We start from the raw sequence: 20,000 nt of genomic DNA, 5'->3' as shown, positions 1-20,000 counted from the left end.
TTAAAGCGGGTGGAACGAGTCCACATTAAAGCTTAGGTTAAAAGGTAAGAGGAAAGAGCAGGAGACGTGTAAAAGTACGGGATTCGTGAAGGTACGGGGAGTATTGTAGTAAGGATACATAGAGTACATGGGAAAGGCAGATAGCACAAGACCAAGATCTTAGTCCACTTACGGCTATCTACTCATAACTAACTACAGTCTGGATCACTGCTGAAGTGAAATAACCAGGCTGATTACCTGATGAAACCCTAAGTACAATCTGGCTACCTCCTCTTGGGGATGGGGGTGATAGTCATCCTTGCTTAAAGTGAGCATAGGGAAAAATGTGTTGAAGCTTAGGATCTTGGAGCTTTGCGTCAGAGCAGCACAAGCAGCAACTGATAAGGGAGTTTCCTGTGTGTGTGTGTGTGTGTGTGTGTGTGTGTGTGTGTGTGTGTGTGTGTGTGTGTGTGTGTGTGTGTGTGTGTGTGTGTGAGAGAGATGTGGCTTGTTCACGATAGTGTGTCGTTGGCTGGCAGTAGTGCGTCAGCTTATTCTTTCTTGTCTTTCGCTTATTTGCTCAGTCTTTATCTGGTTATTTTTTAAGCGTAACACCGTCGCCCGTGTGTTTACACTTCAATACATTATCAGTGTCACGTTTTGGTATGTTGTTTTGTACTCGAATTAACTCCAGTGTATTTTTGTATTTTAGTTCGAAGATTTTAACACAGGCAGGTGTGTAGAAAAAGTATTCAGACAGGTGTGTGGACAATGACAAGTAGGCAGGACAATCTTTTTATGGACAGATAAAAGCTTGATGTGCATACCAGTCTTTGCATACGTTTTATCCTTACTCCCATCAATGCCTACATACCTGTTGTCTATAAGCTGTTGCTTCCAGGGGTTATCGCTCCTGCGATTAGGTGCCTGACTGGGTCTCCTGGTTTCTGACCTGTCTGAATATTATCCCCTTCCATGTCGTGTTTCAACGTCGCCGTTAGTGTGATCGTCACAAGAAAGTGAAAGCATACAGGTGAACTCTTGTTTGATGTCTGAGCTGGGAATCTTGTTACTCCATCTCTTCTAGAGAGACTCTTGCATTTTAATAAGAGTGGGGTGCGTAAATAATATATTGCAGTACATTTTGATTATTCCAAGGGTCGCAGTAACAGTGATCAGACGTCTGTTCCTACTGAAGCACTAATGACATACGTATATTCTGTGGAGAAGTTGATGAATAAGACGTTTCGCCAAACGTGACTCTTTTTCCTGTTCAGTGTATAGGTTATTTGAAGGTGTTGTAACTGAAGACAGTAAAACACGAGGTAATCAGTCCCTCGGCAGAGGTGGTGCTAGCCACCACCTTAATTAATCTAGATGAATCTGAAACATAGGCAGGAAGGACGTTTATATGGGACGCTTTGTGTGTGTGTGTATATATATATATATATATATATATATATATATATATATATATATATATATATATATATTAGATTACAATTTAATAATAAACAAATATATTTTTTCGTTAGGTTCAGGATGATTTTTGCACAATTATTGCATACATAAATTTTAGCTTGCCGTATTCGGCAAAAAAGAGCGTTGCTATTTAAGCCAAATCGCAAGTTTTACCTATTCGGCATATGTACTATATATATAAATTGTTCAGTCTTGATCTGGTTATTTTTAGCGTAACACCGTGTGTTTGCACTTTCAATACGTTATCACTGTCGTGATTTAGTGTGGTGTTTTGTACTTGAATCAACTTCACTGTCTTTGCAGAGGCGCGCAGTTACGACAGTTCAGATGTCACTCCAAATAGGAATGTGACCATGGACTGATAGTCTTTAAAATGAGGTTCACTGGCAGTTTGGTACTACAAGGTACGATCATGGTACCTTCGCTGTTTCTCGTCCTCATAGTATACAAGGTACGATCATGATACCCTAAATGTTTCTCATCAGAGTTCTACAAGGTACGATTATGGTACCCTTACTGTTTCTCATCGTCATAATATAGACAAAGAATATAGTAGTTTGGTATCGTTGTTTGTGCATAAAACTAAAGTTATATTAACTGTATTGTATAAGAGAACGAAAATTTACTATCAGATGTAAGTCTTCCGGTGTGTGAAGGAAAACATGTTTATCGGTGACAGATTTCAACTACTGCGATAGAGAAAACTGAAACTAATGTACATAGTGTGTAGAAAACAAAGTAAATATAACCAAGGACAAGAAAGTTATAAGTTGGCTAGGAGAACTTTTGTTAACAAAGAGCGCCAGGTACTCTTCACAACACTTGGACTCTCACACTAGGACAGTCATTCTTAACATGTTGGCCACGGACCCCTGAAAGAAAGGAACGAGGGGGAAGGGGCACTGAATTATTGCAAGGTGCCTGCGAGGCTTGGCAGCAAGTGTTGCTCCTCCAGACAGCGTTTGATTTTCTCCTGTTATCCATCAATGTCCATCGCTCCCAAACATTTCTTCTATTCTTTAAGGCAGGAGGTATTTCAGACCTCGCCATCCAGGGCTGAAAAAGTACTTCCTAACATAAGGTCCTCTTCTGTATTGTATTCTCTCTTTTCTTTATTAGGCTCTGCAGAAGTGTTTAGTTTTATGATACAAGGCCGTGTGTTTAGTAATGTCATTCCTTGTTTCGTTTTGCAATGTTGTGACTTGTAGTTAAATCGTTTCCTGTCGTGTATTGTGGTGTGAAGTTTCCTGTCTTCTTGAGTATAGTGTGTCGTCGTGGCAACTTTTGACGCCATTTCTTGGAAACTGTCTCAACGTGGCATTTCCTCTCATGATTGCATTACCCATCTCGCATCTCGTTTTCTCTGGTAATAGCCTCCTTTACGTTTTCTTCTCCATACTCACTTCTTCACCCTCCCTTCCTCCCTGATTCTTCCTCCTCCCTCCTTACCCTCCCCCATTCTATTCTTTCTTCGAGTATAATACTCATTGTTGACGAGACTAGAATTTGTGCTGAGAGACATCTCTCCTCCAAGGTTGACACAGACCAAGTCTTCCTTTATACCACAAAAAATAATGATCAACAAGGACAAATTGCAGTTCCTCCGGTAAGCAAAAATTGAAGACATAATGACTAGAAGTAAATTATGCTGTCAGAAGATTTTAAGTTTAAGTATCACAGCAGTGTTGTTATCCACACTTGCAAGGAAGATTGTAATATGTCCAGGAACCTTGAAAATAGAGACGTGAAGGCAATGACGATATTCTTAAAGGCAGAACTTGTTTTCTCTAGTGTACTGTTCTAGTGTAATGTTTTAGTGCAATGTTGCTTTAGTGTAATGTTGTTCATGTGTAATGTTCTACTGTAATGTTTAACACCAACCAACAGTAACCATTTAAGGCAAGTGAAATTGCAAGCCTGGAGAATGTAGAGAGAACTTTCATTGCACGTATCCATTCAAACACTCACTGTTATGATGCTTCAAACCTCCCAAGCTGTACCTGGAAGGAAGTAGAGAGAAATTTTCTTTTCCTTGCCTACCTTAACAGTTTATACTCATTTATACCTTCTCTCCCTCCCCTCGTTGCCCCTAAACTATATATATCCTCACCCTAGCGCAAGGTCAGTCATCCCAGGAAGTGCTCTCTGCTGTTTAGGATACACTTACAACATTACCACCGACACTTCCTTCCAGAAAATAGGAAAACGAAGGGATTTTGTTTTGGGGAAAAGGGTGGGGAAATTGGGTTGGGAAAGAAGGGGAGGGGTTAGATTGTGATGTAGGAACGTATTATTTCCCATATCAGGTCACGTTAAGACCTGACTAGCCAGTAATAACTAATTAGAAAATAATGGTTATAATCATAACCTTGATTTTTAAAGAGGTGGACCGGTAAGCCAGCGGAAGTCCTCAGATGACCAAAAGCTCCAGCTGTGGGTTGTTATACAAGACCTGCGTCAGGAAACACTTGTCCTGTTTCCTGACAAACAAACAAACCTACCTACCTGACTAGCCAGTGACAATTTGCCACAACATGGCCATGTGTAGTAGGTTAGTAGACAGCAACCACCCAGGGAAGTACTACCGTCCTGCCAGATGACTGTGAAACAGAAACCTGTAACTGTTTTGCATGATGGTAGGATTGCTGGTTTCTTTTTCTGTCTCATAAACACGGTAGATAACAGGGATATCTTGCTACTCCAACTTACACTTTGGTCACACTTCACAGACACGCACATGCGTATATATATTATATATATTATATATATATATATATATATATATATATATATATATATATATATATATATATATATATATATATATACATCTAGGTTTTTCTCCTTTTTCTAAATAGCTCTTGTTCTTTATTTCTTCTATTGTCCATGGGGAAGTGGAAAAGAATCTTTCCTCCGTAAGCCATGTGTGTCGTATGAGGCGACTAAAATGCCGGGAGCAATGGGCTAGTAACCCCTTCTCCTGTAGACATTTACTAAAAAACAGAAGAAAAACTTTATAAAACTGGGATGCTTAAATGTGCGTGGATGTAGTGCGGATGACAAGAAACAGATGATTGCTGATGTTATGAATGAAAAGAAGTTGGATGTCCTGGCCCTAAGCGAAACAAAGCTGAAGGGGGTAGGGGAGTTTCGGTGGGGGGAAATAAATGGGATTAAATCTGGAGTATCTGAGAGAGTTAGAGCAAAGGAAGGGGTAGTAGTAATGTTGAATGATCAGTTATGGAAGGAGAAAAGAGAATATGAATGTGTAAATTCAAGAATTATGTGGATTAAAGTAAAGGTTGGATGTGAGAAGTGGGTCATAATAATCGTGTATGCACCTGGAGAAGAGAGGAATGCAGAGGAGAGAGAGAGAGATTTTGGGAGATGTTAAGTGAATGTATAGGAGCCTTTGAACCAAGTGAGAGTAATTGTGGTAGGGGACCTGAATGCTAAAGTAGGAGAAACTTTTAGAGAGGGTGTGGTAGGTAAGTTTGGGGTGCCAGGTGTAAATGATAATGGGAGCCCTTTGATTGAACTTTGTATAGAAAGGGGTTTAGTTATAGGTAATACATATTTTAAGAAAAAGAGGATAAATAAGTATACAAGATATGATGTAGGGCGAAATGACAGTAGTTTGTTGGATTATGTATTGGTAGATAAAAGACTGTTGAGTAGACTTCAGGATGTACATGTTTATAGAGGGGCCACAGATATATCAGATCACTTTTTAGTTGTAGCTACACTGAGAGTAAAAGGTAGATGGGATACAAGGAGAATAGAAGCATCGGGGAAGAGAGAGGTGAAGGTTTATAAACTAAAAGAGGAGGCAGTTAGGGTAAGATATAAACAGCTATTGGAGGATAGATGGGCTAATGAGAGCATAGGCAATGGGGTCGAAGAGGTATGGGGTAGGTTTAAAAATGTAGTGTTAGAGTGTTCAGCAGAAGTTTGTGGTTACAGGAAGGTGGGTGTGGGAGGGAAGAGGAGCGATTGGTGGAATGATGATGTAAAGAGAGTAGTAAGGGAGAAAAAGTTAGTATATGAGAAATTTTTACAAAGTAGAAGTGATGCAAGGAGGGAAGAGTATATGGAGAAAGAGAGAGAGATTAAGAGAGTGGTGAAGCAATGTAAAAAGAGAGCAAATGAGAGAGTGGGTGAGATGTTATCAACAAATTTTGTTGAAAATAAGAAAAAGTTTTGGAGTGAGATTAACAAGTTAAGGAAGCCTAGAGAACAAATGGATTTGTCAGTTAAAAATAGAGGAGAGTTATTAAATGGAGAGTTAGAGGTATTGGGAAGATGGAGGGAATATTTTGAGGAATTGTTAAATGTTGATGAAGATAGGGAAGCTGTGATTTCGTGTATAGGGCAAGGAGGAATAACATATTGTAGGAGTGAGGAAGAGCCAGTTGTGAGTGTGGGGGAAGTTCATGAGGCAGTAGGTAAAATGAAAGGGGGTAAGGCGGCCGGGATTGATGGGATAAAGATAGAAATGTTAAAAGCAGGTGGGGATATAGTTTTGGAGTGGTTGGTGCAATTATTTAATAAATGTATGGAAGAGGGTAAGGTACCTAGGGATTGGCAGAGAGCATGCATAGTTCCTTTGTATAAAGGCAACGGGGACAAAAAAAAAGTGCAAAAATTATAGGGGGATAAGTTTGTTGAGTGTACCTGGTAAAGTGTATGGTAGTTATTATTGAAAGAATTAAGAGTAAGACGGAGAATAGGATAGCAGATGAACAAGGAGGCTTTAGGAAAGGTAGGGGGTGTGTGGACCAGGTGTTTACAGTGAAACACATAAGTGAACAGTATTTAGATAAGGCTAAAGAGGTCTTTGTGGCATTTATGGATTTGGAAAAGGCGTATGACAGGGTGGATAGGGGGGCAATGTGGCAGATGTTGCAGGTGTATGGTGTAGGAGGTAGGTTACTGAAAGCAGTGAAGAGTTTTTACGAGGATAGTGAGGCTCAAGTTAGAGTATGTAGGAAAGAGGGAAATTATTTCCCAGTAAAAGTAGGCCTTAGACAAGGATGTGTGATGTCACCGTGGTTGTTTAATATATTTATAGATGGGGTTGTAAGAGAAGTAAATGCGAGGGTCTTGGCAAGAGGCGTGGAGTTAAAAGATAAAGAATCACACATAAAGTGGGAGTTGTCACAGTTGCTCTTTGCTGATGACACTGTGCTCTTTGGAGATTCTGAAGAGAAGTTGCAGAGATTGGTGGATGAATTTGGTAGGGTATGCAAAAGAAGAAAATTAAAAGTGAATACAGGAAACAGTAAGGTTATGAGGATAAAAAGATTAGGTGATGAAAGATTGGATATCAGATTGGAGGGACAGGGTATGGAGGAGGTGAATGTATTCAGATATTTGGGAGTGGACGTGTCAGCGGATGGGTCTATGAAAGATGAGGTGAATCATAGAATTGATGACGGGAAAAGGGTGAGTGGTGCACTTAGGAGTGTGTGGAGACAAAGAACTTTGTCCTTGGAGGCAAAGAGGGGAATGTATGAGAGTATAGTTTTACCAACGCTCTTATATGGGTGTGAAGCATGGATGATGAATGTTGCAGCGAGGAGAAGGCTGGAGGCAGTGGAGATGTCATGTTTGAGGGCAATGTGTGGTGTGAATATAATGCAGAGAATTCATAGTTTGGAAGTTAGGAGGAGGTGCGGGATTACCAAAACTGTTGTCCAGAGGGCTGAGGAAGGGTTGTTGAGGTGGTTCGGACATGTAGAGAGAATGGAGCGAAACAGAATGACTTCAAGAGTGTATCAGTCTGTAGTGGAAGGAAGGCAGGGTTGGGGTCGGCCTAGGAAAGGTTGGAGGGAGGGGGTAAAGGAGGTTTTGTGTGCGAGGGGCTTGGACTTCCAGCAGGCATGCGTGAGCGTGTTTGATAGGAGTGAATGGAGACAAATGGTTTTTAATACTTGACGTGCTGTTGGAGTGTGAGCAAAGTAACATTTGTGAAGGGGTTCAGGGAAACCGGCAGGCCGGACTTGAGTCCTGGAGAAGGGAAGTACAGTGCCTGCACTCTGAAGGAGGGGTGTTAATGTTGCAGTTTAAAAACTGTAGTGTAAAGCACCCTTCTGGCAAGACAGTGATGGAGTGAATGATGGTGAAAGTTTTTCTTTTTCGGGCCACCCTGCCTTGGTGGGAATCGGCCAGTGTGATAATAAAAAAAAAATGGCCATATCACGGAGGTGTTAATACTGTGGTTTTTTGAGGGGGGTTGAGGGGCGTGTCATGACGTCACGTGCTGTCTTCCTTGTGATTGGTGGTGTGTGGCGACGCCTACCACTGACCGCCACGTTGCTTAAGCCAAATCTCAGGTTAATATTTCATGAGGTTACGGTGTTTGTGGTGTCCAGCGGAGAGTAGTCCCGTGCTTGCTGCCTAAGTTCATCATCGTGTATCCATCTTGGATTATTTACACATAACAAATAGTTTTTATTGAATATACTGTACTTTGTTTGCTATAATGTATGAAAGACACCAAGGATATAGTTAAAATATTAACATTTTATTTAAACCTATTGATATCAGTATTTAAAACCGCACGGTACTTTAACCACAGTTCACTGTACTTTAACAACATTTAAATTCATGGTACATCAATAAGTATTTAAATGCACTGTAGTTATTATTAGTTGTGAATGTGTGGAATGGATAGGGATGATTACGGGGGGGGGTACTTGAGATAGAGACGGTGGTGATAGTTGTGGTGAGTGGGTTGCTTGTGAAGGTGATTATATGGTGGTCACGGGGAGGATGGTGGTATGGTTGTGAAGATAATTATTACATGGTGGTCACGGGGCATGATAGTGGTGCTGGTGTAGCAAAATAAAGGTCATAAGTTATGCGAGATAACACAAAGGATGTCCGGCTGAGACAGCTGGTGCCTGAACCCAGTCTTATGCGTGTGTGTATTTCCCTAGTTAGTCGCAGGGGTTGAAACTTCTACCCTTCATCTAGTCCCTGGTCACGTAATTTAACTTAATATTTAATTCTGTATAGTACTTAGTCCTTTTACAAATTGACTCTTGAAGGAGAGCGCTGGCGATAGGTATTGATAAGCAGGATAACTAGAACCTTTAAAAGGAGGCGATGCCGAACCCATGATCTAGACTGGAATATTGTGGCATGGTAATAACCCCTTTTACAGACAGGCGAATGTATAGAGAACCCTCAAGAACCAAAACTAGGAATGTTAGAAGTCCCTTCAACGCTGGTATGGAATGTAAGCTACAAACATGCGTCGTAACATATGACAAAATACCACAGTGAAAATAGGAAACAAAACCTGAGTGCTTTCATGTGCTTACACATTCCTTTGAAGATGTGTGAGAGCACATGAAAGCACTCAGGTTTTATTTCCCATTTTCACTGGTATTTTTTAAAATTGCAATCAGGCGTTTTATTGTGATTTCGTCAATCATATTGTGTGTGTGTGTGTGTGTGTGTGTGTGTGTAAAATAACAACGATGGGAGTTGAATAATAGATATAGGTCTTTCGTGTTGCGATCAGCACATCATCAGGAGCTTGCAATAATGCAGAAAAAAGGAGGTTCAAGCAAATTCAGCAAGGACGTTACCTGTGACTATATTTGCTTGGACATCCTAATTAAAGTTAGTGAGTCATCGAGGACTGTCTTATTTCCATTGTGGTCCTTCAGTCTTGTCAAAAAGGATGCGACCCACACCATTCAACTAACACCCAGGTACCTGCTTGTTGCAAGGTGAACAAGGGCAGCAGGTGTAAGGAAACATGCCCAACGTTTCCACCCGTGCCAGGGATCGAGCCATGGACGCTCAGTATGTGAGCTGTGTGCACTATCATCCGAGCCACATGGCACCCAAATAGGAGTGCGCGACGAGGATGGGTAATGGGGGGCGGGGGAGCGGAGGGGGTTACGATGGCAACTGGTGTGGTGCAGGTGCCCCATCTGGACAAACCTGATCACGACCTGTTGTGATCACGGAGGGAGTGAGTGAGTGTGTAAGACCTGCTGATGTGATGTGTGCTGGCTGGCTGGTTGGGTTGGCAGAGGTTAGTTTTGTGTGCACTGGACAGCGGTGAGGTGCTGCTGAAACTCGTTTTGGTCGAGATTATCTTCTCACTGTAGTCAATTGTTTCTGTTGGTGTCATAGCTTCTGGCCCCCGCCTCTCGACTCTTATTGCTCGGTTTTGACCTAATTCTGTCCTCCAAGATCCGATATTTTCTATTGAAATTGTGTTCAGTGTTTGCGTCCACCACTTCTACTGTGCTCCACTCCACCCTACCTACCTGGAGGGTATTAAGGGGATTAACGCCCCCGCGGCCCGGTCCACGACCAGGCCTCCTGGTGGATTAGGGCCTAATCAACCAGGCTGTTACTGCTGGCCGCACGTAGTCCAACATACGAACCACAGCCCGGCTGATCCGTTACTAAGTATCTGTCCAGCTCCCTCTTGAAGGCAGCGAGGGGCCTATTGGTAATTCCCCTTATAACTGGTGGGAGGCTGTTGAACAGTCTTGGGCTCCGGACACTCATTATGTTTTCTTAGTGTACTAATGGCGCCCCTACTTTTCATTGGGGGTATTTTGCAACGCCTGCCCAGTCTTTTGCTTTACTAGGGAGTGATTTCTGTGCGTAGGTTAGGGACTGAAGGACTTCCTAACGTCCCAGTGGATCATCTGTGTATTGCTGCCATGTGTTAGTGGGTCGGCCAAGCAGTATACTAGTGTGTCGGCACCCAGTATACTTTTAGTGGCCTTAATGCTTCATACAGCATGTTGTGTTGAAAAAAAATGATATTGTAAAGTCTACTTGTTGATTCAGGGTATGGATTATTGTGATCATGTCTCCGACCATTTCTCCTGGTTGTTGACCTGATCAATAAGTGCTAACCAAACTTGACTCGAACGCAGGCACTACAGGGTGAGGGAAGGGCATAAAATTGCAGACAAGAGTAATGTATGTTGGAGGGAGTGGTATTGTGATGTCGAGGATTATCACCTCCCTTGCCCAGGACCTGGTTCTACTCCAGGTCTCATGACTTACCACATTACTGGTTGTTGGTACTCTTGCATATTTCACGTTTACATTGATATATTTTTTCTCTACTCACCATCGAGTACAGTTTGATGGATTTGAGGCATTCCTAACAATATATTTTTTAACTATTTATATGAGAATTGAAAATTCTCAGTTTTGCAGTTTTGTTAGTGCACAATAATAATCAACCAAGAGTGTACAAGTGTATTGCAATAACGTCATTGTCTTAGGTTGACTAACAAGAATGTGATGAATGGTTTGAAAAACCGACAAGTTGAAGATTGAGACACTTACGCAGCATATGGGAATCCTGAATAAAGATTCCCATATGCTGCATAAGTGTCTCAATCTTCAACTAACAAGAATAAATAATACTATCATTTACCTTACAAATGGGATAAAAATATCGTTCTGTTAGTATAGAAGCTTTCGGATTATGACTCCTGGGTCTTGACTGTTTTTTTCGTTCTGTCAAGTGATTTTTATTTCATTTTCTCCTGTTTCATTTTTTGTTGAATTAGACACATGTGCAACTCTTGGGTTTCTTTATTGAGGAAACGTTTCGCCACACAGTGGCTTCATCAGTCCATACAAAGGAGAAACTTGAAGAACAGGAGGAGAATGAGGTAATCAGTCCCTCAGCCTTGAGTCGATGTGGTCAGTCCATCAATCTTGATGGACTGACCACATCGACTCAAGGCTGAGGGACTGATTACCTCATTCTCCTCCTGTTCTTCAAGTTTCTCCTTTGTATGGACTGATGAAGCCACTGTGTGGCGAAACGTTTCCTCAATAAAGATACCCAAGAGCTACACATGTGTCTAATTCAACAACATGTCGGCTCTCTGAACAATTCATCTACAATGCTTCATTTTTTGTCTGAAGCGGAGTAGTAGAAATTTGTAAACGCTGAAATTCACTTAGTTTTGTGTAGACACTGGGAGACTTGGTTGACATAGGCTTGGAGACTCGCTGTGTACTTCAGGGATAACTTACAAATGCTAGTAAACACTCCGAAGGATATTTAAAATATTACAACTTCCTTCACTGCTGTGATTTATATCGTTGCCTACGTCAGATATGAGATATTATTATTATTATTATTAATTTACATTCATGGGAAGGCTTAACTTGTATGGGTCATAAAGGTAGGTATGTTTCATCCGTGGGAAAGGGAAATCATGTCCTTAAGGAATGGCTGCTGTCAGTCCTTGAGGATCACACAATAGGTAGACACTTCTTCACTGTGGCTAGTTATAATTTGACTTCGTTGACCGTTGTATTCTGGGCACCATTTATTACAAAGCTTGTCGACTTATTGTATGTATATGCATTTTGTAACCTTTATACAACGGTGTCAACACATGTCGAGGACTTTTATAAAGTATCTGGTACATCCGAAACTTTGTCGTAATGGGTTATCAGTTGCGAAATGCAAGAGCATCCTACTCTACACTAGTGTTGTCTAAGTGGAATGATTCTGTGTTTAGCAGTCATAAGTCCAGACACCTTTAAAGTCAATTTAGTGATTTAACCCACTGTTTTGCTGTCCTAGACTTACCAGCCAGTTGTGTTAACCACTGGGCTTAATAGAAATAAGGATTCTCCACTCGGATTTAATGGGAATGTTTGTAAAGGCCACAACTGCAAATCAGGTCAGACATGTTCATCACAGGGAACAACTGTGAATACTCTGATTCATTACAGACGTAACGTGTACAGGTTACTGTATGTTCAACACACCTTAATGTGTACAGGTTACTGTATGTTCAACACAGAACGCAATATGTACAGGTTACTGTATGTTCAACACAGAACGTAATGTGTACAGGTTACTGTATGTTCAACACAGAACGTAATGTGTACAGGTTACTGCATGTTCAACACAGAACGTAATGTGTACAGGTTACTGCATGTTCAACACAGAACGTAATGTGTACAGGTTACTGCATGTTCAACACAGAACGTAATGTGTACAGGCTACTGTATGTTCAACACACCGTAATGTGTACAAGTACTAGCCATAATGACCTCGGGTAGTCACCAGGTGTATTAAACAACTATAAATCATATAATTGTGTATTCCTGTGACGTTATTTATATTTTACCTGGGCAGTTTTGTTATAAAAAAACGCTTTTATTGGCACACATTTGTCAGATTTCTGTTGAATTATAGAACAAGAGGAGTGAGAATGTGGCGGTGAGGGGAAGGGTGTGTTGCATGTGTTAGTGGTGGTGTTTGGAAGGGTGTGTTGCACGTGTTAGTGGTGGTGTTTGGAAGGGTGTGTTGCACGTGTTAGTGGTGGTGTTTGGAAGGGTGTGTTGCACGTGTTAGTGGTGGTGTTTGGAAGGGTGTGTTGCACGTGTAAGTGGTGGTGTTTGGAAGGGTGTGTTGCACGTGTAAGTGGTGGTGTTTGGAAGGGTGTGTTGCACGTGTTAGTGGTGGTGTTTGGAAGGGTGTGTTGCATGTGTTAGTGGTGGTGTTTGGAAGGGTGTGTTGCACGTGTTAGTGGTGGTGTTTGGAAGGGTGTGTTGCACGTGTAAGTGGTGGTGTTTGGAAGGGTGTGTTGCACGTGTTAGTGGTGGTGTTTGGAAGGGTGTGTTGCACGTGTTAGTGGTGGTGTTTGGAAGGGTGTGTTGCACGTGTAAGTGGTGGTGTTTGGAAGGGTGTGTTGCATGTAGTGTAGGTTAGGGTGAGAACTGTTGTGAGAGTGAGTGGGAGAGGTTAATAAGTATTATGACCTCTCGGTCCACCATGCACTGTGCCTGGTATTGATTGCTCCAGCACTGCTGACGTAGCTCGTTCCTCAGCACTTCTTTGTTTATATGTTCTTGTGGTACAGCGTTAGTCTGCATACACGTCCGCACATGTACGTACACCCACGCCCATGTACACCCTTCGGCATGCACCCATTCATGTATAACAAAAATTATTCGTAAATTAATGTTTCGTACTTAGCGGACAGAGGATCGAGTCTCCACTCAATTGAGCAGACTCAAGCGGTTCATATAAATTATTTAAAACAGCAGTCTTTGTATGTCTGTAAATTTAACACTGGTAATGGCTGACAACGCCTTTTTTTGTGAACCATAAAGTTTATGGTGCATTATTCTTTTTTTTTTTTAGCAGAATTTAAATCCTTAATATGTCTAAATTGTTAATTTAGTGGGTGTTGCTAGATCCGTCACTAGAGCTTATGGTCATCTGACGGAGGCCTTCCAGTGGCTTACCGGTCCACACTTTTAAAAATTATGATTATAATTATAACTATTAGATAGTAATAAATTTTGTGGAAACATTCAGGCTGGAACATAACCCCGTAATCCTTCTAGGCGGGAAACGTCACATCTTTATAGAAATGGAACCCCAGGAACTGAGCAGCGCTTCAAAGATTCGATTCTTATTCTAGTAAACGAAGTGATGATTGGGCAGACCAAGTTGAGAGGAGACGGCAAGATGGTGTCAGTGACTTGCATGCAGCAGATGCCTGTTTCCATAACGTTCACGAGAGATTCATGACTGATTCAGGTGACAGCAAATATAACGATTCTTCAATCAGTAAGAGTTTAGAAGACGGCAGTGACAATTTAATATTTGGACTTGCAAGTTGATGGGTATGAATGTTATTTATCACAGGGTCGGAATGTTTGTCGCAAAAATGTCTTACCAAGACTGCAGAAGCATTTAGATACCAAATTTAGTCAGTTTCTCCTGTTTAGTATGTTCATCTTGTCTTTACTTTTTACAGTGTGCTCAGTCTTGTTCAAGACGATGTCATGGTCGGGGGAATATTTGTTTAAAAAATCCTGCATGTAGAGATTGTTTTACCACTAATGACTACACCATCCACTTAGATAATGAGACTTGCTACTACTCTCACTTTTAGAAAATATTTAACGCTTGAGTACTCACTGCCTTCAATTGTAATTGAGAATATCGTCACATATGCAGTCACAAACTCCCCAATACCCAAACAAAGTCAATGTTATACTTAATACTTTACTGAAGAATGCCATGACCTTGGTGTTTCTTGTTCCTGTGAAATCTTGCGATTTAAAGTATGAGCAGCAGTCATTGAGTGGTGGTCGTTTTTCAGGTATTCGGCTAGTGCAAGCAATTGCGTGTATTTTCGATGTATTTCTCCAGCCAGTAGGCTACAGTCAACCTACTCTATCCTCAGACTCACGACAGTCAAAACAATTCCACAATTAAGACTCGAGAAGGAAGATATTCAGGAGTCTGCACCACCTTGCATTCCGGTATTATACCATAAAAGTTCCAAATGTCGGAAATCTAATCGAAAATTGTTCCTCTGAAAAAAAAAGCACAACCGAATCCGTGTAGAAAGTTCAAGAATTCAAAATCAGTAGATTTTGAAGTGTTGCCATATAGCTGTCTACAACAGAGTTTGAACATGAAGATTTTCCCCATGATGGCAACAGGTTGAGAGTGAGAGAGTGAGAGTGAGAGAGAGTGTGAGAGAGTGAGAGTGTGAGAGAGTGTGTGAGTGTGTGAGAGTGTGTGAGAGTGTGTGAGAGTGTGTGAGAGTGTGTGAGAGTGTGTGAGAGTGTGTGAGAGTGTGTGAGAGAGTGTGAGAGTGTGAGAGTGTGAGAGAGTGTGAGAGAGTGTGAGAGAGTGTGAGAGAGTGTGAGAGAGTGAGAGAGAGTGAGAGAGTGTGAGAGAGTGTGAGAGAGTGTGAGAGAGTGTGAGAGAGTGTGAGAGAGTGTGAGAGAGTGTGAGAGTGTGAGAGAGTGTGAGAGAGTGTGAGAGAGTGTGAGAGAGTGTGAGAGAGTGTGAGAGAGTGTGAGAGAGTGTGAGAGAGTGTGAGAGAGTGTGAGAGAGTGTGAGAGAGTGTGAGAGAGTGTGAGAGAGTGTGAGAGTGTGAGAGAGTGTGAGAGAGTGTGAGAGAGTGTGAGAGAGTGTGAGAGAGTGAGTGAGAGTGAGTGAGAGTGAGTGAGAGTGAGTGAGAGTGAGTGAGAGTGAGTGAGAGTGAGTGAGAGTGAGTGAGAGTGAGTGAGAGTGAGTGAGAGTGAGTGAGTGAGTGAGAGTGAGTGAGAGTGAGTGAGAGTGAGTGAGAGTGAGTGAGAGTGAGTGAGAGTGAGTGAGAGTGAGTGAGAGTGAGTGAGAGTGAGTGAGAGTGAGTGAGAGTGAGAGTGAGAGTGAGTGAGAGTGAGAGTGAGTGAGAGTGAGAGAGAGAGAGAGAGTGAGAGAGAGAGAGAGTGAGAGAGAGAGTGAGAGAGAGAGTGAGAGAGTGAGAGAGAGAGTGAGAGAGAGAGTGAGAGAGAGAGTGAGAGAGAGAGTGAGAGAGTGAGTGAGAGAGTGAGAGAGAGAGTGAGAGAGAGAGTGAGAGAGAGAGTGAGAGAGAGAGTGAGAGAGAGAGTGAGAGAGAGAGTGAGTGAGTGAGTGAGTGAGCGAGCGAGAGAGTGAGTGAGCGAGAGAGTGAGAGAGAGAGTGAGAGTGTGAATGAATGAACGAGCGAGCTAGCTAGCTAGCTGACCTCTTAACAGTTGTAATGGAGCCCTCAAGTTCAGGATCTTAATTGGTTAAAATAGGTGCGACAATTGACAACCTTAGACAAGCAGCTGCATCATTGCTGTTAGTTCATGGGCTCACAGGTTGATATGGTGGCACGTTAGCGTAACATAGATAAAACTAAAGCTGTAGGAGGAGGAGGATACGAGTGGAAAAGGCAGGAGATCTGACACAAAGATGTTATGAAGGGATCAAGGAATCATTGCAGCTTGCTATGGTCAAAAGTAAGTCTGGTATCTACTACGGAGTTAAGCTGTCAAGGACACGACGAAAAGATGACTGTCTTTTGCCACAACTTTTTCCCTCTGACTGCTGAGTCGTTAATTAGAAAACGTGATGAGGGCTCACTTTCGGGCATATGAAGGTCCTGAATTTGATCCACTGCAGCTGCAGCAGTAATCAGTGTGAAAGAGAGTTGCATCATAATTTACACATGGAAAATCCTAAAAGGATTAGTCCCAAACCTGAGTAATCACTCTGTATGACTAACAAAAGACTTGGCAGACGGTGCAAAATATCTCCATTAAAAAGCAGGGGCACGACGAGAACACTTACGAGAGGACTGCTGTCAGAGGTCCTCGATTCTTCAACGTCCTCCTTCCATGCATAAGGAAAATTACCAACAAACGTCTGGATATTTTCAAGAGCGAGCTCAACAAGGCTCTTAATTAGTTCCTGACCAGCCGGGCTGTGGTTTGTACGCTGGACTGCGTGCTTTCAGAAGTAATAGCCTGCTGGTCCTACACCAGCAGGCCTGGTGTTGAACTGGGTCGTGGGGGAGTTGATCCCTGGATATATCCTTAATGTATCCAAGTATCCATATTCTCTAGGTACATGGTTTAAAGTTTAGCCGATGTTCTCTGAATCTGACCTTAGACAAACGTATGCTTTTATGAAACTATAAATGTTTAGTTAACTTTCCTCTCCCTGCGTAGTGCAAAGAACACTGGACAGGCGAGTGTTTGGTTACTGGTAACCACTACTTTATGATGAAGATGGCAGCCATACTGGATATCCGATTTATTTGGCATCATCCTGCCAGCATTCCTATCAGCATGAAAACTCGCTAACTTTATTTACCTAAAAACATGTTAACGGTAAAAAGTGTTTTAATACTCAATATTGATGATGGTTTCAATATGCGTGGATAATGGGGGCTACCTTGGCAGCCATCTTGGATTTCTCACATTCCTTGAGGATGAGGAGTGTTGCATCCACTGGATGATGCATTAATTATGTATCATAAAATTCCAGGTTCCTTCGTCTGTCCACCGGTGTTAGTTTGGCTGTCTCAACTGTCAAGAATAATTTAAGACGCAGTTATTGCTTACTGAAGTAGGTTCTGTATATAAAGATTTATTACGTTGTGTGGTGGTGGTTGAGTTATCATGTGGGTTTTCGATACGTGGATGGGGTAAGAATACTCACGTAGGCTGGTAGTACGTATAATATAACGGAAGGTATGGGGAAGCACCAACAGCTGACCTGCCTCTCTCTGCTCCCTATCTTGACTGACTCGCAAGTGTCTACAGTGCGAGGGTGTTTGAAATCCTGCTATGGTCAGCAGCAATATGAATACAGTCAATGATTCACACAGACGGTTGGTAGTGAGTCATCTACTGGTACACTGGTTACTGGTAACTGGTTACTAGGAACTGGTACTACTACTGAGAGAGTGGTGATAGTGGTTGTGGTAATCGGACGAGGATGGACCAAAACGTTGTCTCAAGTTTTGTTTCAAAATTTCAGTTTTTTTATTTTTGTGAATTATTTCAGCCACTGTATTGACTCTTATTCGACAGTAACGAATTCAAATGATTATTATTGTCACATATCACCGGTGTGTGTATATATATATATATATATATATATATATATATATATATATATATATATATATATATATATATATATATTGCGTGTGTCGTGCCGAATATGTAAAACTGGTCAATTAGCAAGAACTCATTTAAAATTAAGTCCTTTCTAAAATTTTCTCTTGTACGCTTAATGATACATTTTTTTCATTAATGTTAATGTAAAAAAATTTAATTTTGCATCAAAAGAATTTTAGAAAATTTACCTAACCTTATTATAACAAGAACAGTTTATTTTAGCCTAACCCAACTAAATATATTTTAGATTTGTTTACAATAATTTAATACTAAACAAACACAATGAAATACATTTTTTTCGTTAGGTTCAGAATGATTTTGGCGAAATTATTGCATACACAAATTTTCACTTGTCCTATATGGCAAGATGAACGTTGCTATTTAAGCCAAGATCGCAAGTTCTGCCTATTCGGCACGACATATATATATATATATATACTATATATATATATATATATACTATATATATATATATATATATATATATATATATTTATATATATATATATTTATATAATGTCGTGCCGAATAGGTAAAGCTTGCAATTTTGGCTTAAATAGCAACGCTCTTTCCGAATAAGGCAAGCGAAAACTTCCGTATGCAATAATTTCGGAACTTAACGAAAATTAATATTTCATTGTTTATTATTAAATTATAGTAAACTTTTCTAAAATATATTTAGTTGGATTAGGCTAGATTAAATTGCGCTTGTTATAATAAGGTTAGGTAAGTTTTCTAAGGTTCTTTTGGTACAAAATTATTAATTTTTACGTTAACACAAATTAAAAAATGTATCTTTAAACCTATAAGAGAAATTTTTTTTAGAAAGGACTTAATTTTAAATGAGTTTTCTGCTTGACCAGTTTTACCTATTCGGCACGACCTATATATATAATTTCCCCCACATTGAACAGGACCAAACAGGAAGTCAAATGACCAGTAAAACACTTAAATGTGACACGGAGTGGCCAGTACCAGTTTAGTCAGTCATGGGTAGGTGCCCACACTACCCAAGGAGCAGCGGGGGTGCCCATTCCTCGTTGTGGAGGAATAGGCGGGTGGCGAGGGTGATAGGTATGGTGGTGGCCGCCCATGTAATCATGTCAGAGGTGTGGTGGTGTGCTGCGGACAACTTCCCAGTGGAGAACGACTACACCATCCTGCTGCACACTCTTGGTTCAAACACACGAGGTAAGAACCACTATAGGGAGGGCTCTTACATGTGCTGTGTCTTACTGTTGACTCTCTCTCAGGTGGTGGTACTGCTGCTGTATCTCTCTTTTTCAGGTATTTCAAAATCGTGTTTAATCATCTTATTAATCATTCATATATCCATTTATCAGATCTAAAATAAATCTGTTCAATAATCTATCATTCTGACCTCCACCAAAAATACACTTATAAATATTCGTATCTGGTAATGTCCTAGCTTAACACGAGAGTTTTCCTTATGTAGCCTCCTCCCACCAAATATCCCCTTCCCCATCTCCGTTCTGCCTTTGCCTCCTTCCTTACCCTACTACCTCCTCGTTTCATTCATCTACACAAACTTCTAATACTAGATAGCATGTGTGAAGAGCCTGAGGGGAGGGTAAGGAGGGAGTGAGGGGCTGTTGCATCTTACAAACTGTAAACATAAGTGACTCAGCAGTGCATGTATTCCGCAGTTGTGTACGCTGGTTGTTGGTCTCGTGTTATGGTTTGAGAGCCAGAGAATGTGTCCTCTCCTATTGTGGTTGCAGGAGTCGAGGCTCAGCTTCCGTTGAAGATATGCAGCATTTATGATATTTCTGATTCATATTTGGAACATTTATGATATTTCTGTTTAACCTGTGTAACATTACTGACTTTTACAATAATTTCTTCAGCTTTTATGACATTTCTGTTTAATATATGTAAAATTTCAGGTATTTTTTCTTTAACATCTACAACTTTACTGACATTTTTAATAAAAAATCTAAGATTTTTGCCATATTTTTGTAACTTTTCTTATGTGTAACATTTATCTTCATTTTTTTCTCCTTTCAGCCACGTATCAAAATATAATCCGTATATTAACTGTGTTTTTCTAT

At 41.0% G+C, this 20,000-nt stretch overlaps 1 protein-coding gene across 6 annotated transcripts in view; it reads left to right on the top strand.

Moving 5' to 3' along the window:
* Nucleotides 1-20,000, top strand: part of Tmem131 (Transmembrane protein 131) — a 301,352-nt gene that overhangs the window by 192,314 nt on the left and 89,038 nt on the right. Inside the window, exons 1-2 of one of the 6 annotated variants that reach the window (XM_070098186.1) lie at nucleotides 518-642; nucleotides 18,843-19,119. The exons of 3 other annotated variants lie outside the window; for them this stretch is intronic. In XM_070098186.1, coding sequence (XP_069954287.1) covers nucleotides 18,918-19,119 — 202 coding nt within the window. In that variant the 5' untranslated portion in view covers nucleotides 518-642; nucleotides 18,843-18,917. Of the gene's footprint in view, nucleotides 1-517; nucleotides 643-18,842; nucleotides 19,120-20,000 lie in introns of those variants that run through there. 2 more of the 6 variants (XM_070098184.1, XM_070098188.1) reach the window with 2 other exon arrangements.

Source organism: Cherax quadricarinatus, chromosome 61 (genome assembly GCF_038502225.1).
Source record: "Cherax quadricarinatus isolate ZL_2023a chromosome 61, ASM3850222v1, whole genome shotgun sequence".
In the NCBI taxonomy this organism is placed as follows: Eukaryota; Metazoa; Arthropoda; class Malacostraca; order Decapoda; family Parastacidae; genus Cherax; species Cherax quadricarinatus.
This window is presented reverse-complemented; position numbering and strand designations above follow the sequence as displayed.